Source organism: Stegodyphus dumicola, chromosome 1 (assembly GCF_044657685.1).
Source record: "Stegodyphus dumicola isolate Sdum_Otavi_A_Nest chromosome 1, ASM4465768v1".
Classification (NCBI taxonomy): domain Eukaryota; kingdom Metazoa; phylum Arthropoda; class Arachnida; order Araneae; family Eresidae; genus Stegodyphus; species Stegodyphus dumicola.
In genome coordinates this window covers 11,744,297-11,769,577 of record NC_140768.1, presented here as the reverse complement: position 1 = coordinate 11,769,577, position 25,281 = coordinate 11,744,297, and the positions used below count along the sequence as shown (strand labels likewise).

The 25,281-nt window shown below is 36.5% G+C and overlaps 1 protein-coding gene across 6 annotated transcripts in view; it reads left to right on the top strand.

Moving 5' to 3' along the window:
- Nucleotides 1–25,281, top strand: part of LOC118189255 (protein 4.1-like) — a 189,054-nt gene that overhangs the window by 51,123 nt on the left and 112,650 nt on the right. For 3 of the 6 annotated variants that reach the window (XM_085812782.1, XM_085812787.1, XM_085812805.1), the window contains exon 2: nucleotides 22,602–22,754. The exons of the other annotated variants lie outside the window; for them this stretch is intronic. In XM_085812782.1, the coding sequence (XP_085668908.1) occupies nucleotides 22,731–22,754 (24 nt within the window). In that variant the 5' untranslated portion in view covers nucleotides 22,602–22,730. The remainder of the gene's footprint in view (nucleotides 1–22,601; nucleotides 22,755–25,281) is intronic. 6 annotated transcript variants of the gene reach the window in all.

Genomic DNA, 25,281 nt, shown 5'->3' with positions numbered 1-25,281 from the left:
ACGAATTTAATGAATTTCTGTTTAACAAATTCAGCAGTTTGAAAGCGAGAAATGGCGGTGTTCGCACAAATCAAATATTTTTATTTCGAGCTGCCAGATTGTCGCTATTCGGCAAAATGTAATATATTGTTACGAAATGTACAGGCGCGGTGGGATGGCTTCCCCTCAAAGCAGTTTAGGGTTGCCATAATTTGGCGAGAAATCGCCCATTTGGCGATATACCATGGATGGATGGAGAACCTTCTGGAACGAATTCTTACCGGTTTAGCCCAGAATGGTCTCGAACACAAGCCGAAAGCCATATAAACCCTGCTGGTCCGCAGTCAGTCAGTGTGTTTCGTCTAGCAAGTCAATCCCTGCGGAGTCGATCGAGTTGACAGCCGAGCAACGAGTGCCGAGTGGGTCGTCGAGTGCACCGAAGGAGTCTGTTAGTGTAGCACGGTTAGTGCATCTTCGAGAGAGCGTGTTGAGCTCCGGGAACGACTGAACCGAAGAGTCGGGAGCTGTGCTCGTGTGTCGTCGAGTGTATCACGACACGTTGTAGCGTGGAGAGTCTCGAAAGTACGTGAAGTTCCGAGAACGACCGAGCAGAGTCGGGAGCTTTGCAGTGAAGCTGTCTTCACCGTTATTGCCTAACAGTGTGAAGGCTTTGTCACTGATTTTTCCAGCGTGTTTAGAGTAGATCTTCGACGACTGTAAAATGTGTTATTGGAGCTGTCCTGATTAATATTGGCTAAATAAGGTGTGTTTCAATACTTCATCAAGTGTCGTCGTTATTCACTCCAAATCTACGAACCCTGTACAACCGTTAAGGAAGAAAAGAAAGACGTAACAATATTTATCGTTCAATTTTAATCCTCAAATTTGATTATTGCTGCCAGATTGTCGCTATTCGGCAAAATGTAATATATTTATCTTTCAATTTTTAATCCCCAAATTTGATTATTTGAAAGCAATATATTGCCACCGTCTATAATATAATATTGATTATCTGCATGTGTCAGCGTGTTACCGTATTCTGTAAACCATAAAATATTTAACTTTCAAATTTTTCCATTGTAGGGTTTCCCTTAGTCCAATTAACCAATTATTCAAATTTTTGTTATCTTTTTTGAACTCCTCAACTTCCCCTCGCATTTCCTCGCCAGGATGGAAATTTAATGTTTAGTGAAGTGAATATTTAAACCAACGAATCTTGGTGTTTATTCAGAGCGTGTTTTCGCTAGCCAGCGCACTTTACGAGTCTGTCCTTGCTGTTACTCGAAGCTGCTAATACGCCTTTTTGGCCATTTTTATAATTATCACGTCTGGTAGGTTGACGAGTCAACCTAGTTAGCATTAACTTAAAATGCTAGTCCAGCCCTTCTCTTTAACCTTGAATTGATTGTGTAACGATTCTTACATCCCACCGCAAGTTGTCGGTGTTACTGTAAAGTACGTGCCTTTCTGTTCATAGTTGATAATAATAAAGGGTTATTTTTAACCCTTCTTCTGCTGTTATAATTTATTGTCATTTACGCCAGTGGGAAGTCGCCAGGTGCCTTCGTAGGATCTCGTAAAGCTCATGTGGCCACAGAAAGTACGATCCTATTCCACATCACCCATGAGGTACTGTGTATTGGGATGCATCCCCATTGTTTAATCTGGTGGGATCTCCAGTAGGCCTACACCACGAAAAATTGCGAACATAAAACTAAGGTTTATGTATATTTAACTTTTATCATAAGCTTCATGAAAATAAATGTTATTATCTTTTGTTATCAAATTTTTTAATCAATTATAATTACTTGTCCTTGATATTTTATGTATGGCAGTTTTCATAAATAACAACAACATTTTTATTTTTCATCACAATAATTCATTTCTCTTAATATTATTACATTTATTGTCATGAAACTTTGATAACAGTTAAATATAAATCCTCTTATTAACCTTATCATTTAATGTTGTTTGTATTCATTGGATAGATGAAAGTTATTTACCAGTTTAATAATTTTATGCATTTATTGGCAACAATTATTTATACAAGGAAAATGCATTTATTGGCAACACTGTATTTCATATCTAGTTTTGGCAACAATAAAAGAAAATTCTGAACTTGCATTTGGAAACCAAATGTATGAGAAACTTTTATTGTGTAACAAAAATCCATTTTGTACAGGATTTACGAAAAATCCGTTCTTAGTGCGCGTCTACATCGTGGAATGAGTAACTATGCAAAATTTCAAGTCAATCGGTTGTATAGTTTCGGAAATCTTGTGATGAGTCAGTGTCATTTCGCTTATATATATACATACAGATAGATAGATTGGGCGCTTATAGCATCCATAGTATTGTGTAAACCAAGAAGAGATATCTTAAGATATTTTCAAGAGATCATTCGTCAAAAATAAATTAATTAATTAATTAATTAAAGCGATATTGGGACTATCAATCTAGTTGTGCTTTCCGAAGTAGTTCCAGTCATCTGTAACGCAATTTGTATGTCTGCCGTGTTTATCGCTATTCTGGCCAGGGTTAAAAAGTTAATGGGTGTCTTCTGTCATCCATCTAAATCATCATATATACAGGGTGAATCTCAAAAAGTGGGCAGAACTTTACTGGGTGATAGAAGGCAGCTATACAAACAATATTCGTCACAGAATGCCTGGTCGGAACGCAAGCGGTGAGAAGTTAAGGGGTAGTTTCCATTGTCACTGATAAAGATAACTGAAGAATGAGATGTGGTACTTCAAAAAACATTCTGTTAACAGGAAGGTAATTGGTGTATTACATGTTCAAAGAAATTGCTCAAAAGACCTTCCGCCAGCTGTAATGAAGGCTTCACACCTGCGATATAGGGGACTGAGGCACATTTCCGAAGACACCACGCATTTCTCGAGTATCACCGACAACAATGGCGACTAGATTCATATTGGTTTCAAAGAGGCACTCGTAGATTAGGCTTTTCATATAGCCTCACAGGAAAAATCCAAACACGACAGATCCGATGATCTTTGGTGGCAAAGCATGGGACCACCTCGACCAATCCATCGCCCTGGAAATTTCGTGTTTCGTATAATCAGCCATCCTCTCGGCAATCCACGGTGGAAAATGCTGTTTGGTGATTACAGAATCAGAATCGTCATTCTCACTATAGGTGACAACCACCATGGGTTTTAACCTACACTGGTGTGCAAAAATTAAAGACGAAGTCGAAAAATTAGCATATCAGCTGAACGAACAGGCAGAGCGGACAGAAAGACCAATCAGGAGATTAAGTAAGGTGATGTACGGTAGCACATGAGCAGATATGCAGGTAGACGTAATGGGGGAGTGTCTGAGTAGTATAAAGCATGTTGTCGGTGTAAGATCAGTATTTCTGGCAAAGAGATTGCACGCCGTATAGCAGTTAAAATCACACCGAGTTGCTGCCTGAGCGAGAAATGGCGAATAATCAATCTGTTAGACGACATCTGGATGCTTTTACCCGAGGTCGAATCATTGGGAAATTGGAGGAAGGCCACAGTGTGACAAGTGTGGCTGCAGAGTTCGGAATTGCTCACAGCATCGTTTCACGACTTTGGAGACAATTTCAAACTATAGGAACAGCTATCCGGGGGTTTACTAGTGGTCGTCCACGAGGAACCACATCCGCAGATGACCGGTATATTGCCTTACAGGCCAGAAGAAACAGGCGGCAGACAGCGGGAGAAATCACTAGACACACAACACAGGCGACTGGACGACCGATATCGCGTTTTACCGTGGCCAGAAGACTGCACGGTGGTGGTCTGTTTGCACGACGCCCTGTACGGCGTGTACCTCTAACGCCTGCCCATCGGAGAAGGCGTTCTCTGTGGTGCCGGGAACACCGGAATTGGAGAAACAATGAATGGGGACGAGTACTCTTTACAGATGAGAGTAGATTCAGTCTGAGTAGCGATTCTCATCGCATACTCATCTGGAGAGAGCGGGGAAGCCGCAATCATCTCTCGAACATCATTGAAAGGGACAGGTATGGAGGTGGCGGTGTTCTCGTTTGGGGAGGCATCATGCTTGGTAGTCGTACAGACTTCACATCTTCGACGCAGGTTCAGTCAACGGGACCCGTTATTTTAACGAGATTCTTCTTCCATATGTGCGTCTTTTTAGAGGCGCTATGGGTCCGCAGTACTTTTTCATGGACGACAATTCACCATGTCATCGCACAGTAGCTGCCGAACAGCTCTTAGAGAGTGAGGATATTGAACGTATGGATTGGCCGGCACGATCTCTGGATCTCAATCCCATCGACATGTATGGGATTTTCTAGGCAGACGCTTGGCAGTTCGTACCTTACCACCAGTAACGATTCCGGAGCTTCGATTGGCGCTGCAAGACGAATGGGCAGCAATGCCTCAACAACTCATTGACACCCTCATTCTCAGCATGGGCAGACGCTGTGAAACCTGCCTAGCAGTCAGGGGAGATCATATCCCCTATTAAAGACCGGATGTTTCTTGCTGGACACCCATCACAGGGATGTTTCGGCCTTCAGTCGCATTGCGCTCCATGCTACTTTTTCAATAAAGCTTCTTTTTATCCCTCTGATTTCTCTTTTAGTAAGTGTTGCTTACATTACTCATGTCCTTACGTATTGGGGATCTTACGGTATTAAATGTGTTGATTTGGAAAGCTTTTGTACAAAGTTATATTGAAAAAACCGTCTCGTCCTTAATTTTTGCACACCAGTGTATATTTATTGCGGCCTAGGCCATTCACTTGTAGTTTCTTAAATCAGCGGTGCATGAGCACCTCACCCGAAAGCGAAAAAAAGGTCGAGCATTCTAATACTGCAATGTAAACATAAGAAAGTCCGCTCTGTAGTTGCAGAAGTCCTCTCTATAGACGGTTGAAAGTGATTGGTCAGGGCCAGTCACGTGAGAGGCTGGTGATTACAGTGGCAACCGGCTCTTTTTATACCCTTTACAATGCCACCTGGTGACTGCCCATTTGACCAAAGACCAAGGAAGGGTTCTATTACGGGGCTCTTAGGCATGTAGCCTTTATCCCCACATCGTCAAAGAATTATTTTTATCCCCAAAAAGAGGGTTCCGCAAAGAGGTAAATTTAGTGCCAAAATGTTAATTTAACAAAAAGAGTAACTGCCTTCCACAATGAAAAAAAAAGGTAAAAAAAAAAAAAAACTGACCATTTGCACTCCGCCAAACTTTTTATGACGAATATTGCTTGTATACTTGCATTGCTATGAATATGAGAAGTCCCCGCGAGGTGATCGGGGGGGGGGGTGTGGCGCCCCTCCGGACAGTCTCCGAGTGTGGAGAGCTCTTAACATGTTCAGGCAGCTCGAGAAGCAGCCAGAGAATAAATGATTCACTCTTAATGTTTATGTATACCTGCGTTCTATCACCCCGTAAAGTTTTGCCCACTTTTTCAGCTTCACCCTGTGTATACTTTGCCTATTGCCGATTGCAGTAAAAAAGATAGGTGCACAACTGGATATTTTACCAATCCCATATACAACATTTCAACATTCTACGGTTAATCGTTTTTGAGTTATGCGAGATACATAGGTACAGACATCACGACAAAATCCATTTTGCAATCCAATTTTGGAATGAAGAATCCTATATTCCATCCGTACGTACAGGCGTCACGCGAAAAATATCAAAATGGATTCAAGAACGATCAAAATGGATATTTTCGTTGAAATCTGAAACCCGAAGTTTTTCACGATTACAATATTTCTTTAACTACGTACAAGGAAGTAAAAAATCACTTTATAACAGCATTTCTGAAAAGAACAAGAATAGTTAATTCTACCTTGCGTTTCACAAAACTAATTTCATGCCCTAATTTCGCACCAGGTACGTTATTATTTGTGCATTCGTATAAATATCTATCACAGTTTTTTCTCCAAAAATTTGTTTGAATTGATTATTACTACCTACAGCTCATCAGCCGAAATCCTGCGTGGGTGGTATAATAATCACTTCGTTTGTCGGAGCCCGACTGCGCAATTCCCACTTTTAATTGGCTCGCGGAGGTCTCGTAACCTTGACTATAACCCCCAACCCAAACTCTGGTAAAAATAATGTCGTGTCGTAGTTGTAGTATATGCAGTATTTCCTCGTCTTTTAAGTACGGAGTTATAACTGGCCAAGCGCCAGGCGGCCGGTCGTCTTTGAAAGTGACCTCCCAGATGACAGTGTCACCGGTGGATTAATATCTCTTTGGAGATGGCTGGATGTATAACCTACTTTGACGGAGAGTGTCAAAGATTACGGCTAAAAAAAAAAAAAAAAAAGTACGGAGATGAGAATGCGATTGTCCAACTCGTGGACGAGGGCGTGGACGTCGGTTGTTAACTAGGAAATGGAGATGGATATCGTGGGAGGCGGAGATGGTCTCTTGCAATTAATTTCTTGACGGGAACCTTTTATTATTTCATTACATTCTGTGCAGCGGAGAATCATAACAGCACTTTTCTGGTTTAAGATATCGTGTGACATATGAGCTTACTCGAAACATCTCGTAATGCGAAATTTATTTCTATTGATGAGGAGGAGGATTTTTATTTATCCTCCTCCTCATCAATAGAAATAAATGAAGCCCAAAGAGACAGTTTCCCCAGAAGGGTTATTTCGTTTTCGCATTTTGCGTCGTCCGTTATAAAACGGCGTTTCACGTTTCAAATTGTTGCCACCAAATATTAGAATGAATCCTGCACTATATTTAAAGAAATTAAATAATGAAGAATCTGCATGATGTATGTATGTTTCTCGCATTGTGATAAAACAACGGTACCTACAGCCATCCAGTTTTGAATGACGTAATCCTCCTGCGAATATGGGCATCTGGAAGACCGAATTTGGAATTTGTTTTATTGTCTATTTCATATTTTGTAAAACATTTATGAGTTTTTCATTAAGCAACTCAACGATTTCAAAGCAAGCTACGCCGTATTGGAGGGGGGGGATTTTATCTCCAGCGCGCGAGACTGTGTATCGAAAATTCTAAAGATGTGCTCTTTTTAAATATTTTGTGATATTGCTGTTGATTTGAATTTTATAGTGTAAGTGGGAAGAACACGGTAAGAAACTAACTTTTTTTTTTTTTTTTTTTTTTTTTGGGAATTCCACAGTTTTAAGAGGAGTGAATGAGGTCAGCCTTTTATTTCGCTGTTAAGTATTTAGTTTTTCTCCCCCTCTTGCAATGGCTGGCACTAGCTGTAATAAGCGTTGGCCACTACTAAGACCGGAAGAGGTGGTCACTTTATTATGAAGGCATCTCCTAAACAGGTAGGCCACCGTTTGCCTCCTGTGAAGGGACAACTTGGGACAGACAATTTACATCCATGCCTTCTTCGAGATTCGAATCTGGGTCCTTCGGTACGGGCCCACCAGCGGCCGAGCGGTAACGTCGCTGAACACTGGTAGTTCGGTCCGAGGTTCGAATCCCGCGAACGGGCTGGGTGCATGAGCGTTTTCGTAGTTTTCCCCATGTGTAACGTGTATACGAGCCGGTTTCCCTTAAAACGTCCTCCACGAAGGCATCCCTCCCTTAACGCAGATAGCCCTCGAGTGCTTTGCCGTAATCTAATAAACCAAACCAAACCAAACCTTCGGTACGACTAACCAGTGCAGCGTTAAACTTAGCGTTAATATATCCCATGTAAGCTATTGTCTTTATAGGGTGCATGTGTGTGTGCATGTAAATTTTGTTTGCTTGTATATATTTATGTAGACATGTAGGTATACATATGTATTTGTGGTTTGTGTATTTAAAATTTTGTATTTTTTTGTGTTAATGTAGATTTTAAAAGTATTGCACAGCAGTGAATAACCCTTTTAGTAACAACGGTTTTCTTTACACGAAATTATAGTGTATAATATACATACTCATTGCATTATGTAGGCAACTCATTACATTATTATATAGGCAATGAATACACATACTCATTGAACTCTGTTAAATGTGTCAGTTTATTCTGTTATACTGAATGAATGTACTCTTTCTCAAATGCCTTCTTTCTACATGTATATGTATTTGTATTACATGTATGTATATATATTTTTCCATCTAGTAAATGCCGTCTGGCAGATAGTAGTTAACTCCCACTGGTGTGGTAACCAATTCTGCATGGGTATTTCCAAGTTACCCGGGTCGAGAACCAACTCAGCGGGAAAGTAGATAGTTTTAGTTTATCAGTATAAAAATTCACTTTTGTTCAAGTTTTGGTATTTATCAACATTTTCTATACTTCTTCTTGTGTAATTTATGACACCCATTAAAAAGTCTAAATTTAAATAAATGTATGTATATTTTTCGTGTTTTGGAAAGAAAGGAAGGGAATGATGGTCTAGCAATGGTAAAAGGGGGAGCATTAGGAAGAAAAAGGTTGAGAACCCCTGATCTGTAGTTCTATCTTTTTTAGTTTTTTCACCGAACGTTACGTTACGCTATCACAGTGTAACTCATCCATACAATAAATTGTCGGTTCTTATAGTTTGGGCCTATCGTACGTCAATCGTAAAATCTTATCTTTCCTAGCATTAAGACAGGCAGACCTTTTTTTTTGTTATCAAAAATTTTATGGCAAAACAGGGCAAAAATGTTATGCCTTTAGTTAATCTTCAAGCAATAGTTGCAGAATTATCAACAATTTAAAAGTTGTTTAAGTGGTACCAAGCCTAACGAGGCTGGTATTTGTTTACATTTTAAACTCTTAGTAAAATATTGAATTAAGTCAGTTTCTGCACCAACTTCAGTGTCTTTTTGCCGAGTGGGAGCAAAAGTAAACTTTCAGTTTTATGCACTGAAAAATCTGTCTTCCTGCACTCTGGCCGAATTGCTTATTTTTGCGTAGAAAATATAATTTTATTTGTAAAATTCTATTTGAACTTTTTTTAAATATATATATGTAATAATAAAATTCCATAGTCAAGAATACATTTAAATTTCTAACTGTATGTTCTTTTCAATTTTAATGGCGACGTTCTCTTATTTGAAAGTACGTGGAATTAAATTCACAGCCCCGTAGTCAAGTTGTTTTTCCCGCCTTTTCTACACGTACAGTTTTAGAATGTTCTGGAAGTATTTAAAGCGAACTGGATTGGCTGACGTCATTTCTTGGAAGCTCCGCCTTTCCAGAGGCTATAAAAGGACTCGCAAAAGGAATATCGGGAGCTTTTTCTTAAATGTCACGATGCAGTAAACTTCATACAAAAAGTTATTAGTAATTCTTTTTATTTACTCCGGATATCTGATTTTTGTAACTGCTATTTTCTACTGAATAATAATAAATGGATCCTGTTTTTTTTTTTTTTTAAACTTATCGTCTGATGATTTAAGCTACGACTAAAGCTGGTACATCACATATATATATTTAATGTTATTTTTTTTTCTCTGTATTTTACAATTCTAATGAAGATGTTTTGAGTTTTTATGCATTTTTGCCTTTCCGCGAAGATTGATTGAATTAATTACTGAATTGATTGACTGATAAATATATCTCTAATGAAATTCGAGGAAATAAATTTAAATGAAATACAACAAAAAATTCGTGTAATTGAATAGGCGGTACAAAGAAGTCATGTATTGTTCTACATCAGATTTTTTTTTTTTTTAACTTTGCAAAGGAATTTGTTTCTAATATTTATTTATAAATGTGCGTCTCTTTGGCAATTATAAAAAGCAGTGACACTGTTCCAGAATTTTTGTAGATTTTTATCTACACTATAGCTACGAGTACATTTACATGGAAGAAAACTGCAGGAGAATTTTCAGTCTCTGGAGGTGTGGTGTATTAGATTACGGCAAAGCACTCGAGAGCTACCTGCCTTAAGGGAGGGATGCCTTCGTGGAGAACTTTTTAAGGGAAACTGGCTCGTATACACGTTACACATGTGAAAAACCACGAAAACACCCAGCTAGCCCGTTCGCGGGATCCGAACCTTGGACCGAAATACCAGTGTTCAGCGACGTTACCGCTCGGCCGCTAATGGGCCTCAGTCTCTGGAGGTGTATTTGGTGTATTTAATTATGGCAAAGCACACTAGGGCTATCTGCCTAAGGGGAGGGATGCCTTTCGTGGAGGACTTTTTAAGGGAAACTGGCTCGTATACACGTTACACATGGGGAAAACCACGAAAACACCCATGCAGCCAGCCCGTTCGCGGGATTCGAACCTCGGACCGAACTACCAGTGTTCAGCGACTTTACCGCTCGGCCGCTGGTGGGCCTCAGTCTCTGGAGGATTCAGGCGTTTAGTTAACCCCTGTAAGAAATTCAAGAAACTTCGCAATAATTCAAAAGCTAAGAGAGTTCTTTCCTTTAACAGTATTCAGGAATCTATGGAGCCACGGAGAATCGATTTCCCTTAAAAAATCCTCCACGAAGATATTCCTCCTCTTAAGACCGATAGCTAAATTTAAATTGAAATAGGCATGCAAAAATTGAACACGAAAACAAGTGCAAAACCTCAATTCAAATTTTAAGAAAATCTTCTAAAATATGGCAATTTAAATCGAAATTGGAATTGATATTTTTTTAGTTTTCTTTGTGTGTGTGGGGGGGGGGTTGTCATTCTTTGCAGAATTGGGCGGACATTTTCGTTGTATTATAGTCCTTGGAGACTTAACTATACATTTATTATTAGTATCGAGAAAAAAAAAAAAAAAAAAAAAAAATTGCGTGGAAAAGCAGTGGATTTCGCCGACGGGAAATAGGGAGGGTGTCACGCATGAGAGAACTCATAAGGTTCCCACACCGTTTTAATGAGAAAGATGATCGCGATTAAATCATGTTGAGCGTGAATTCATTATCAAGGTGATTTATTGCTATCGTTGCTTTTTCACTATAATACTAGCATCTTTTTTAATGCTGGGGGAAATATTCATCCTATCTGGAGTTTCTCAGTAATATGACATAACGCTTTTCATAATTAGCAATGAGCTTACGTATTGCTGTTATCCTATTAATGAAAATTATCATATTAAAGCTAGTGTTTTTACTTCCTTGTACGAAGTAAAAAGGAAGTATTGTAATCGCGAAAAGTTTCAGGCACCATATTTCAACGAAAATATCCATTTTGACTGCTATCGAATGAAGTTTAACGACGTTTTTGCGTGACATCTGTACGCAAGAACAGGATAGAATACTCTTTTCCTTCAAAAAAATTATACAACTGCTTTAAAATGAATTCTAAAGAGAATTTTTCGTGGCGTCTCTACGAACGTATGTACGTACGTATCTCTCATAACTCAAAAACGAGTAGCCTCAGAACGTTGAAATTTTGTATATAGGACTGCTATAACATGTAGATGTGCACCTCCTATTTTGGTTGCAATCGGCCGCACCAATGTAAATATATTTATATATATATCCACTCTGTTACCCGGCTCAGTGATCTCAGTTTCTTTACTCTTATAGGTTTTGTAAATTGTACATTTTTTGCTTTAAAATTGATTGAATTATGTTGTTCTTATCTTCCTTGAGGTTTTTATGCCTTTAGTAAATCTGTATGCAATATTTTTAGAATTATCAACAATTTTAAAGTTGTTGAAGTGCCGCTAAGCCTAATAATTTTCTTGATGGCGGCCATTGCTTGTTTCCATTTGAAACAACAGGATATTAGATTTGTTGCCAATCTAGAGAAACTTACCTTCGCAACAACAAAGATAACGCCTTCATTTATTATTGCGAATTAGATCATGCTTAATCCTTTCTCGAATTTTTTCGAGAAAATAAGTGTTTAAGATTTACTTCGTAATTTATAATTTGATATTTTGAGTTTTTATGTATTTTTGCCTTGTCGCGAAGTGAGAACTGAATTAATTGAATGAGAAATACTCAATCGTCTGTGAAAAACAGTTTCTTTTTTATTTCGTTTGCTTAATTTCTTTTTTACATCGTTCTAGCTTTATTATAGTATTTGAATAGAACATGTGGCAACGATTAGATAATTCTTTAAATGATGTAAATTTTGTGCATTCTGAGTTATAATATGAACGAAATATAATACTGTTAAGTGAACCTAGCGCCACACTGTTGCTATGGTAAACAAATAGAGTGAATTTTAAAAGAATGCATTTATTCTATTGTGGTTTATGCGCTGTCGGCGAAGTAGATTTAATTCAATCCAATACGTTTAAATGAAATGCAAGAAAAAATGCGAATAATTTAATATTCCGTACAAGGAAGTCATGGGGGTGTACACATCAGATTTTGTTTTTAAGCCGGAAGGGCTATTAATTTAGTTTTCGCATTTTGTGTTGGTTCACTATAAAAGTCTGAATCACTTTTCAAATTGTTCCCACCAAATAATAAAGCCTTATATTATATTTAAAGAAATTAAGTAAGGAACAATGTGCATGTATGTATGTATGTTTTTCGCATTGTGAAAAAAAAGGTGCCTAGAGACATCAAATTTTGAATAGCGTAGTCCTCCACTCGAATATGGGCATCTGGAAGGCCAAATTTATAATTTGCAATTTATTATCTATTTTATAATTTGTAAAACTTTTAACGAATTATTGATTAACAAACTCAACGATTTCAAAACATTCCATTAACATTACTATCGCGTGCGTCTTCAGCCACGGATATTTTATTCGCGAGGTTTATTTTTTGTTTATTAATTAATTTATTTATTTTGTGATATTGCTGTTGAATTGAATTTTATGTTTTAAGTACGAAGAACATTATATTTAATAACTACGGTAACATACAAAACGTTAAAAAAAGCCTATTTGGGTGTAATATAAAAATGTGAGAGTCTTCTGTTTCCCAACATTGTTGGTCCGAAAATCACACTTTCAATTTTTCTACTGCCAAAATTATTCAAAAAACATCTTCCATTGGAGAACTGGATTTTCTAGAGGCATTTCACATTCAAAAAAATCTTTCTGTTCTAGTTAACGATCCTAATTCCATCTTTGCCTTAAAAAAGAAATTATGTTTTAGTTCTGGTTTCATCAACAAATGGCGCCACTAGCTTATATCCTATCACGTTCATTTGCGCTTTTGCAGCTGACGATGGTGGTCCTGTGAAAATTTGAAAATATAACGCTGATTTTTGTTGTTTGACTTCTGAATTAGAATTTGTTCGGCGTGTTATTGTGTCTTAAATGTGAGAGCTTTGAGAATTTTTTTTCCCCAACGGAACGTTAGCCCAGGAAGGCTGCTTGTCTCAAAAACAGGATTTTGCGTTGAATCACTATGAACGGCGTATACTTTTTTAAATTGTTGCCACCAATTATTATCACCCTGTATTATATTCAAAGAAATTAAATAATGAAGAATTTGCATGAATGTATGTATGTTTTCCACATTGTGGAAAGAGCCATCAAATTCTGAATAACGTAGTTCTCCTCTCGTATATGGATGCCTGGAAGCCCGAATTTTGAATTTCGAATTTGTTTTATTGTGTATTTCGTATTTTGTAAACCTTTAACGAATTTTTGATTAACCAACTCAATGATTTCAAAGCGAGCGATGGCAGCACTGTACAAAAAAAAAAAAAAAAAAAAAAAAAAAAAAAAAAAAAAATTTACCACCACTGTCTATCGAAAATTCTAAAGATAGGCTGTTTTTAAATATTTTTGGCTCAAAGGAACATTAGCCCAAATGCTATCGAAACGTGTAATGTGTATATAAATGATAAAAGCGCCCCATTAGAAGTTAACAATTAAAAAGCCTCAATTATATACAATTTATGCCAGTCGCTATTACACTACATGTGCTGGCTACCACATGAACTGGGTTATCTATACAAATAAAATATCATAAAGACACTGATTTATTTACATTGGTATTATACCTGTATCTTCACTGTAAAAGCATCTTCTCCTTTAATTATATTATTTATGTAAGAATACTATAAAGGCTTTAAGAACTATGTTGTCTCAGAATTATTTATCAAACTCTAATTCAGAACTTAACAGTTCTGAATACGACTTAAATAAATCTAGTGGCTAATAGCATTTCTAATGATTGTCTAGACAACATAACTAACCATAGGGACTACATTAATAAACAATATGATAATGTATCAAAATGATCAAACTTAGAAAAAATGAAAATAACGTCATACCACTAAGATTGCAAGGAAAACTAATTACAATTCTTAATAACCTGAAAAATGCAGATCTACATAATACGGAAATTACAGATAAAGTGGATAAATCTGAACAAGCCAAAGTTTCAACTCTCAATTCCTGTACACAAGCTTTGTACTATAAAAACCAATAAGACGATGTTTGTTTGTTTTATAGCTTGATTTACTATTGTATTGTATTTCTTGTTGTTGTTATGTAATATGGGCGCAGCTTCTTCGTATCATAAGACGTGCATCAGGCCGGCCGGACTGTGACCTAAATAAATAAATAAATAAATCATAAAGACGCTTTATTTAATACAGGTTAGATTATTCACTGAATCATTCTTTCAATACATCGCTGAAACGATGACAATGATTATTTACTATGGCTAGGTACTGGTAACGTCGTACTGGTTGGCAAATAGCTAATTACACTGCCTTTTTAACAGCGATAGACTTTGAGAAGTTTATCTGTCCACTATGGCCTATATCGGCGGCCCTAGGGTCCGCAGGTATATTTGGCTCAGGTGACCGCAGGTGCTATTACAGTTGAAGAACTAGTGATCATTGTCACCTATTTCTCCACATTGTCAAAGTGGTTAGTGACGCTTGCTGCTATACCGATGGGCTTGGGTTCGAATCCCGGAGAAGGTATTACATATTTGCACAGAGCGCTCTACGTCGACCCCCGGGGGGATTTATTTTGTTAAAATAAATTTCTATTAATCTATTACGAACCCGTACGTACGTAACATTATTGTTGTGTAGCTATCGTAACGTCTGTCCTAGTACGACCACACGCAGTTTGGACTAGTTCATTTTGAAAATCGCACTAGCTGATATTCTTTTAAGATTTCGGCTGGACCTTCGGTTAAGGATTGTGTACCGAATACGATTTAAAAAATAATTCAAATTCAATGCAGCTGTTCTGAACTCTGATCATCGTGAGATAAAAACCACGCCAGCAACTAACGATCCATGCAGAAATATAAATTCTTCGACGTTTATGAAACGTGGTGATATTTCTTTATGTTTATAAAAGGAAGTTGTTACAAATACCTGTCTTGCGTGATTCCAGTCTTGCGTGCGCAAGGCAGACATTTTTGCTAAATTAATGTCTTCCATCCCCCGGTCGTTTTACAAAGGGGCGTTGACATTCGCAGCGAATTCACTTTCTTCGCCGCATTGAGTTTTATGGTCTTCATTCTCGGCAGGTGGATTTCGTTGCCTATCTCAATCGAAAATTGATGATTTTTATGGTCTTATACCTACTTTATTCTCATCCTCGATGCTGCTACAGCTGCCTTCTTTTTGCAGACGAATTTTATTAAGTGAAGAATAATTCTCTCTAGTGTTTATGAGAAGAAAAGTTGAGATGTTCTTATTATTATAATCATTAAGAGTAAAACATTCAAAGAAAGGGAGAAATATAAACGAAATGACCTAATTCAGAGTTTCTCAACAGCATCTTCACCATTTCTGTGGAATCATTTCAGATACTGTTGCCACACAACACGCATTTTTTCTCTTTAAAAAGAATGAATATCGCGTCACATATAACTATATATTTTGCAGAAAATCTTTGTATTATAAAATAATAAAGAATCTAAGTATGCATATCTGTAAGTAGGTTTCTCGTACTGCGGAAAAACGGCGGCGTTAGATCCACCAGATTTTGAATGTACATAATACTCCATCCGAACATATGTACCTCAAAGTCCAAATTTTGATTTTCGCATTCCTTTTTAATTTGCCCATCAACAGCTGAGCGGTCAAGCAGTGGTTGCTGGGTCCGGGGTTCGAATCCCGGCGATCAAGCTGACTGCATAGGCGTTTTCGTGGTTTTCTCCCCCCCCCCATGTGTAACGTGTATACGAGCCAGTTTTCCTTGTTGCCATTGTTGCTGATATCGGAATATTGCCACTTGTGAAAATGAGAACGATACTGTGCAGTTTTTCAATTTAATGTTTATCTTGGATACTGAACGTTTGTCGAGAGAAGGCAACGGGAAGTTGGTAAATTTATTTATTAGGATAATTGATATCTGTATTAAGGGATATTGCTTATTTCATTGTAATTTTTTACTTCTTCGTACGAAGAAAAAAGGAAGTATTGTAATCGCGAAAAGTTTCAAGCAGCATATTTCAACGAAAATATCCATTTTGACTGCTATCGAATGCAATTTAACGATGTTTTTGCGTGATATCTGTGCGTAAGGACAGAATAAAAGACACCTTTCCTCCAAAAAAATTATAAAACTGCTTTAAAATTAATTCTGACGAAAATTTTTCGTGGCGTCTGTACGAATGTATGTACGTACGTATCTCGCATAACTCAAAAACGAGTAGCCTCAGAACGTTGAAATTTTGTATATAGGACTGCTATAACATGTAGATGTGCACCTCGTATTTTGGTTGCAATCGGCCACACCAAACGTATATAAATATATTTATATATATAGCTCCTCTGTTACCCGGCTCAGTGATCTCAGTTTCTTGACTCTTATATGTTTGTAAATTGTACATTTTTTGCTTTATAAATGATTGAATTATGTTGTCCTTATCTTCCGGTTAAGGTTTTTATGCCTTTAGGAAAATCTGCAAGCAATATATTTGTACAATAATCAACAATTTAAAAGCTCTTTAAATGCGGTTAAGCCTTATTTTTAAAAACTTTCCGGATATACGTATTTATTTACATTTGAAACAGCAGAATAGTAGATTTGTTGCCAAACTAGAGAGACTAAGCTTCGCAACAACAAAGATAACGCCTTCATTTAGTATTGCGAATTAAAACATGCTTAATCCTTTCTGGAATTTTTTTCGGGGAAATAAGTGTTAATAAATAAGAATTACTTCGTAATTTTTAATATAGATATTTTGAGTTTTTATGTGTTTTTGCCTTTTCGCGAAGTGAGAACTGAATTAATTGAATGAGAAATACTGAATCGTCTGTGAAAAACTTTCTTTTTTGTTTTGTTTAATTTCTTTTATACATCGTTCTAGATTTATTATAGTATTTGAATAGAACATGTGGCAACGATTAGATAATTCTCCAAATGATATAAATTTTGTCCATTCTGAGTTATAATACGAATTCCTACTAATAGATGGCGTCACACGAGCACCTCATTTGTTCAAAGTTTACTTATTCTACGGACGGCGGCACAGAAGCCTCCGTCGCTAGTAATCTCTGAGTTCTAGCACAGCATGTGTACAAGTACTTCCATATTATTAGATACAACTTACTCGATTCTTCAAGCATTTAAAAGTCAAGTATCATATATTGGTAAAGGCCGTTAATGGTCGATTGCCTCTTACTAAGTGATAAGACATAGACATAGTTATAATACGAACGAAATATAACAATGTTAAGTGAATCTAGCGCCAGAGTGTCGCTATGGTAAACAAATAGAGTGAATTTTAAAGAGGGAATTTATTCTATTGCATCTTATGCGCTATCGACGAAGTATATTTAATTTCCAATTCAATAAGTTTAAATGAAATGCAAGAAAAAATGCGTATAATTTAATATTCCGTACAAGGAAGTTATGCAGTGTACACATCCGATTCGTATGTAGTAGGACTCGTATGTAGTCCCTTATATATATATATATATATATATATATATATATATATATATAAAAGGGACTATATATATATATATATATATATATATAAAAGGGACTATATATATATATATATATATATTATATATATATATATATATATATATATATTATATATATATATATATATATATATATAAAGTTGTTATACAGAGTAAAATTCTGTGCAGTTTTTAAATTTAATGGTGTCCCCTTGAAGCATTTTTCCGGTACATTTAAAAAACCAGACTAAGGCTCGCCACGTAGCGGCCAGTATGAAATAAATAACAAAATATATAATGCCATTCTATGAAAATACTGAATATTTTTAATTGGATAGATCATAATTTAAATGCATTAAATCAATCCCATTGAAAATTATGAAACGAATATTCTTAAGAACTGCATCTATTGCTTTCAGATAATTTAGTTTGTTAATCCACAATAGACAGATTCAATCTGAAATAGTGACTGACGGATACCGGTGACTAACTAGGTCAGAACAGTTAATCACCTCGTCCACCGCGTAGATTTTGAGAGAAAAGTTGAAAATAGAAATCAAGTTGCTGCAAAAACATTTTCAAAAAATTAAATTATTTTGCGAGGAGGGGGACTCTTTTTTTTTTTTTTTTTTTTTTTTTTTTTTTATGTTGCTTAGTAATGAAGAAGAAGAAAAAAGAATATGTATACATTACTTAAGTTTATAATTTATAATTAGAAAACTTTTCATATACCATCTCCAAGGAACAAAAATTCGATTAAAACCATGAATTTAAAAATTTTTTAGTCAGTATTTTAATTAGTATTTAAATTAGTGTTTTCTAAACCTCTATTGAGTTAAAACCTTAAAAATCTGTAAAGAAAGATCTTTAATCGCAAAAAGTAAAAAATTTAAGTACTGAAAAAGTAGCTACTGTCATTGATCGCAGATTAATCGATTTATCAAGAGGAATAAACCAATCTACTATCAATTAACAATAACTATATTAAGTGAGAGTGTTTCGTCTTTCTTCCCAGTAAGCATCAAACTATATTTCTGCTGTAAAAAATCTTTGAAATTTAGTTTGTTTACACACACTAACACAACACAACTAAAAGGGATGCTACTTTAGGAGATATATTCTCGACAATCTCATTTTTAAATTCGAATACAAATGTAAAAACAGAAGTTATACATTTTTAAACATTAAAAAGTAATTCAAAATCAAAAGAAGATCAAAACTGACAAAATCTTTAAAATTAGTTATTTAAACATTTTTTTTAAAGATCAAACCCAGGAAGAAAATTAAAATTAACTTTAAATTTGAAGTTAATTTCTTAAAATTAACTTTAAATTTGTTAGCAGGCACAAATTTAAAACTAAATGACTGGAAATGCAATTGTATTCAGTAATGGAATGTAAGAAGGGTTATCGTAAAATGTGTTATTCTCTATTTAAGAAAGTTTAGCCTTAAACTGGCGAAAAAACTTCTGAAAGTTTCTTGGAGATAATATATTATTTAAGCTTATTATATAATTCTTCTGGAATCATGAAGGACACATTTTTATTGAATATATTTTATACATTTAGGTTAAAGTAACACGCCTAATAATTATTGGAGAAGTCAAACAAGAAGAATCAGCGTTATATTTGTAAATTTTGCTGGACTCGTTTTGATGGTTTAACTACAGAACCATATTCCTCCGCTGCCTAAGTGGAAAGATTAGGAAGATGGTTCTGTAGTTAAACCATCGAAACGAGTCCTGCAAAATTTACAAATATAAAGCCGATGCTTGTGATTTGACTTCTCCATAATATTATACATTTGTTAATTTATTACTCTACAGCTATTTTACATGCTAGTATTACTTCATTTGTCTTTTACAGTTCTTTTCTTTTTTTTTTCCCCACCATATAACACAAATTTGCGTAAATATGGAATATTTTACCCATAGTGACAACATTACGCAGCAATTACCTATATTTATGTATGCAAATAAAGATCAGAAAAATAGACTGAAACATTAAATTAAAGATGTAACTGGGTAAAAATACATATTCCTAAATGACTACACAGAGTGCTCCATAAATAATATTACAGGCTAAGGAGGTAGGGGACATTAAAAGAATTGAGAATTGCAAGAGCAAAAAATGACCGCAAACGTCCTCGTACGCTGCTAGGTGGTGCTGTTGACTAGGGTGGAGGGGATATATCTAATTTTTCATGATTCGAGCAGCATTCGCTTTAAGAAAAGCATGCAACGTACTACAAACAAGAAGCTCGCAGGCATGCACAAGGCCGTTCCTAGGCCATTGGCTACCCGCTTGCTAAGATTGCAGCCTTCCCCCCCCAAAAAAAAATGCTCAATGATTAATAAAATTTTATTCCATACTCACTAAGTACTTATGTATGACAAATTGTATAAAAATTACTTACATATGACTAGTACTTGCAATGAATTTAACGAATTAAAAACATTTAGGCGTGGTATCGTGAGAATCCGGCCACCCCTGGTTTTCGCCTCCCGTGTACTTTTACAGGCTGCACCGCCACTAGGAACGGCCCTTGGCATGCATTTAGTGTAATGGCAATGCACGAGCAGCTCAACGACTCTATCGAGAACGCTTCCCACAGAGAGATGTATCGGACCATGAATCATTTCCGAATGTGCATCACAGTTAGTGTCTGTATGTATATGTATGTAGTATCTGTTTGAATATGCGTCTGTAAGATGTGGTTGGCACAGTGAGGGCAAGCCACGATTGACTCGTAAGCGCTTTATGGAACATAATGTGTCGGATGCCTAAAGAGGAATACGAGTACCAACATGCCATCTCTGATGCCGTAGGAGGATCCCGAAATAGCGTTGTATCCTGCACGTCTGCGTTTTGCGGAGACGCTGTGGTAAGGTGGCATAAAAGTTCTTTGTCTAGGATGAGTGATTTCAGAGTGCAATAGTTTTCATATCAGTGGTGAAATCCTGTGCCTTTGTTAATGATTTCGGTTGCAGCCTCGTGGGTCACTCCAGTGGACAAAGAGGTAAATGAAATCTTTTCATCAGGGTCACGAGATGGACACTTTGTTATGTATGAGTGAAAGAATCTTCAGCGCAAGCAAACACAGAGAGATATATAAGGTAGTTTTCTGAGAAGAGAGGAAAACTTTTATGTTTGGAGCTATGGGCATGTTGGCCTTCTAGAATGATCATTTCTCGTGTATAAGGCGATAGAGCATTTTTCCTGTAACAAAATTCTGAAATTACCGGACTAAATATATCCAAGTCCCATAACTGTCAAGAATCGCAACTATTAATGTTTTATCTTATTAAAATTCGCGTTATTGTTAGAACTTGAAGTTTATTTCAACCCTGCATCACAACCCGGGGTTTGTGTAGTGGTTTCGGCCACTATACCACAACGCAAAACGCAGACATTTGAGTGTGTCGTTTGGTCAACAATAGACTGTGCGTGATGGACCAGTAGCCTGGCCCAGATTTGAGCAGCCATGATTTCTTTCTTTGGAAAGCACTTAAATCTGTTGTGTGTGAAACAACTGTCGAGTCAGAAATGGATCATCTTCTCTGTTGCATATATTCAAGCAAAAGTTTTGACCAAGTCCGCATATCCATGGTCCATCCACGCTTGTAATGGTGGAAACTTCGAACGTATTCTTCAATATTTGGAAATTATATCATCTGCTAAAATATATATGTAATATTTATGACCAAAAAATACTTCTGGTAATCTCTGTCCCTTCATTTCGTGTACCTTGATACCATTACTTTCCCATTACATTCTGGTCAGGTATTGCTATGCAGTTCTCAACCCCTTTGATGTGCCCTACCTCCCCTTAAAGTCTATATAAAACTAAAAAGATGTGCCCTACCTCCCCTTAAAGTCTATATAAAACCTTAAAGTCTATATAAACCTTTGATGTGCCCTATCTCCCCTTAAAATCTATATAAAACTAAAAAGATGTGCCCTACCTCCCCTTAAAGTCTATATAAAACTAAAAAGATGTGCCCTACCTCCCCTTAAAGTCTATATAAAACTAAAAAGATGTGCCCTACCTCCCCTTAAAGTCTATATAAAACTAAAAAGATGTGCCCTACCTCCCCTTAAAGTCTATATAAAACCTTAAAGTCTATATAAACCTTTGATGTGCCCTACCTCCCCTTAAAGTCTATATAAAACTAAAAAGATGTATAACAGAAGGGAAGGGAAATTTACAAATGATTCAGCGAAGTTTACTTAACGCGCATGCGCCCCTCCTAAACGTTCGCCTCTGTCTGAGACAGATAGGAGATAGTATTTTTCTGCTGTTTTGTAACTCCTTGTGTAAGGTACATAAATACATAATTTCCGTTGCTTAATATATAGCGTGTATATATAGTGTAAATATTCTCTGTTAAATTTTGGATTATTAGTTTTAAGATGACTTTCCTTTCGACTGAATTCGAAATAAAATTCCTTTCATTCTTCTAATATTGTTATATTACTCATTTACTTAGTATTTTATTCATTGATACTGTTTGATACCAATAGCTGAAATACCGGCAAGAAGTAAGTGATTTTAGTTAATTAGCTTGGGAATCTAAATTATTCTATCATTCTTTCGCATTCACTCTTTCTTTCGCATTTTATAAAAAAATAAGCGATTTGTTTGCGACATTGCACTTGTATATTATATTCATTTTTATCGTACCTTTTTTCAATAAAATTATATCCATTTCTTTCAAAGTCTTTTTCCCTTTTTGATACTTTTTCTATTGCGGCTGCAATTTACCTTATTCTGCTGATGATTGCTTTCTGCTCCGCTTTCCCCCTTTTGTAATTTATTACTGCATGGAACAAACCAACCTTTTAAGTATCTACTATTAAAATTTTTATGTAACCGTTGTTTTTCTGACCACTTAGTCCTTCTTTTTCAGGAAGAGGCTGTTTTACTTCAAAAGTCTTGCAGAATATTCTACTCCTCTCTCTTCTAGTTTGTAGTCTGATTTAACAATTTCCTACACTTTTTCCTACTGAAGTTATTAACCCTCTTCTTAGCTGTCTTCATGACGCTGATACTACGTTACAGAGTAAGAGACCTTTTTCATTTTTTTTTTTAAATTTTTAATTTCTTTAAAACAGAAATTAGCTCCCTTCTCCAAGAACGCATTCCTCTCATGAGAAATGTTTCGGATATGTATATAGGGTGTGGCATAATTCATAGCGTATTAGTAAAATCATACCATCATAAGTAAAACTGTGATTTTTATTTATTATTCTCTATATCAAATAGTAATTGCAAGAATGCCATTTATCAGTCTGTAGAGACCTTCACTCTTTTTGTACTAAATTGTAGAGTTCCTCACTTCGGAATTCTAAGTTAATGTTGGAAGTGAAGAATCTAAGAACTGATAAGCGAATAATCGCTTGAGTCCGGTGACAAGAAACAACAAGATAGAAGGGTAACTAACCCTTTATTATTCCAATAAGATTTAACAAAACTCCGCCTGGGAGTATACAAGCAAAGCCCGCACTTGGACTTGAACTTAAAAGACTAAGAATTAAACTAAAACTAAGATTTGAATTAAACTAACTAAAGAAGTATAGCCGAAGCTATCAAGGTCCAAATCGAGTTGGCCCCTTAACTTATTTGACTACGAAGCTTAGCAAGGGCCTGAGTACAGCCGAGCGTAATAACAACTTTGAGAGAGAGAGAGAGAGAGTGGCCAAAAAGGCAGACGCGCGTAAATCAGAAACTGATTCTCTCTCAAAGCTGTTATTACGCTCGGCCGTACTCAGGCCCTTGCTAAGCTTCGTAGTCAAATAAGTTAAGGGGCCAACTCGATTTGAACCTTGATAGCTTCGGCTATACTTCTTTAGTTAAATCTTAGTTTTAGTTTAATTCTTAGTCTTTTAAGTTCAAGTCCAAGTTCGGGCTTTGCTTGTACACTCCCAGGCGGAGTTTTGTTAAATCTTATTGGAATAATAAAGGGTTGGTTACCCTTCTATCTTGTTGTTTCTTGTCACCGAACTCAAGCGATTATTCGCTTATCAGTTCTTAGATTCCTCACTTCCGACATTAACTTAGAATTCCGAAGTGAGGAACTCTACAAAATGAACGTTGAGTGACGTAGTGAACTTGTTAGCGACTTATCGCTGACTTCAGACAACTAAGACGTAGACTGAAAAAGGGTTAACTACCCTTTATTTCAATCTAAATAAGATGAACGGTTGGCCTCTTTCTCGGGCTTACAACAAAGCCTCCAGTCGGGCTTGAACTCAAAATAAGAAATAGAACTAACTAAAAGAGACTTAGACGAAGCTAACGCAAATCTAACGTAGTTGGCCCTTAATTTAATTTAAATATAATATAACACAAATAAATAATTTACGAAAAAATGCAATTATCCAATGACTTTCAAGATTTGAATTTCCGGAACTAAGTAGAAAGGCTGCCGAACTCATGGGATGAGCTTTAAGCGGTGGCCGAATGCATAAGCATTTTTTATGTGAGAGTGTATGGGCACAAATGATATACAGAGAGCACACGAAATAAGACATGAAAGGAAATATAAATTTGTTACTTAACCACAGTTGACCAGTATTTCTGCACAGCAGTGTTTTCTATAATAACTGCTACAAATTGCGAGTATTAACAATAATAGTATATGCCTGGCAAGATTAGCAATATCGATGAAGTGATTTGCTCATATTGTTGCTGATGAACGGGAGTAGGTGGCTGGTTGCTTGTGCATCTGCGGGAACCCACCATTTGCGACTACCTTGCGAGTACATTTGCGACTACCGTGGTAGCAGACTTTAAGAATGCCAAAGAGACAGATATAAATTTAGCATAATGGGCTGCATATAGTAGTGGTAGAGCAGCATCAAAGAGATGAATCAGGAACGCTTGACCCAATAGATAAATGTCAAGTCACGAAATGGTTAAGCGGTTCTCTAAAATTGATTCTTACGCTATCAGCAGCCACGACGTGAATGGCAAACATCTTGAACCTTGTGGAAAACAGTTTAGATGCAAGGACAAGAGGCACATCGCGAAGGTGTGAGTCAGTCCACCATATGGAGAGTATTAAACAAAGAAAGCCTACACCCATTCCACTCTCAAAGCAAACTCAGACTTTAAAAAAAAAGGCGCGTAGGATTCTGTGTGGTTTTTGCGGCAGAGAGCTCTTCATCTAAACTTCCTAGCTTCTGCTCTATTTGCATACGAGGGGATTTTTACACACAAAGTTGTTTTCAATATGCACAAATGTCATGTGTGTGCAACCTTAATCCAACGTCCCATAGATCCACATAGGTCCTAAAAACGATTCTCTGTGAATGTGTAGGCGAGTGTCATGAACAACTTTATGATTGATCTATGTCTAATACCAGCGTAATTGCCATAGTTGGTAGACATTATCCTATTTTCTAGGATGTTTTACCCAAATTGCTTCAAGTGGTTTGGATTGCTTTTCGTAATCGACGATGGTTTCAGTATGATAGGGCGCTAGTCACTTCGCATAAATTTGCGCAGTTGCTTGGATGCCATTTCTGAGGCGTGATGAATGGAACCTTTCCGCTAGCCACCTGTATTGGCCCGAGTTATCAAATCTT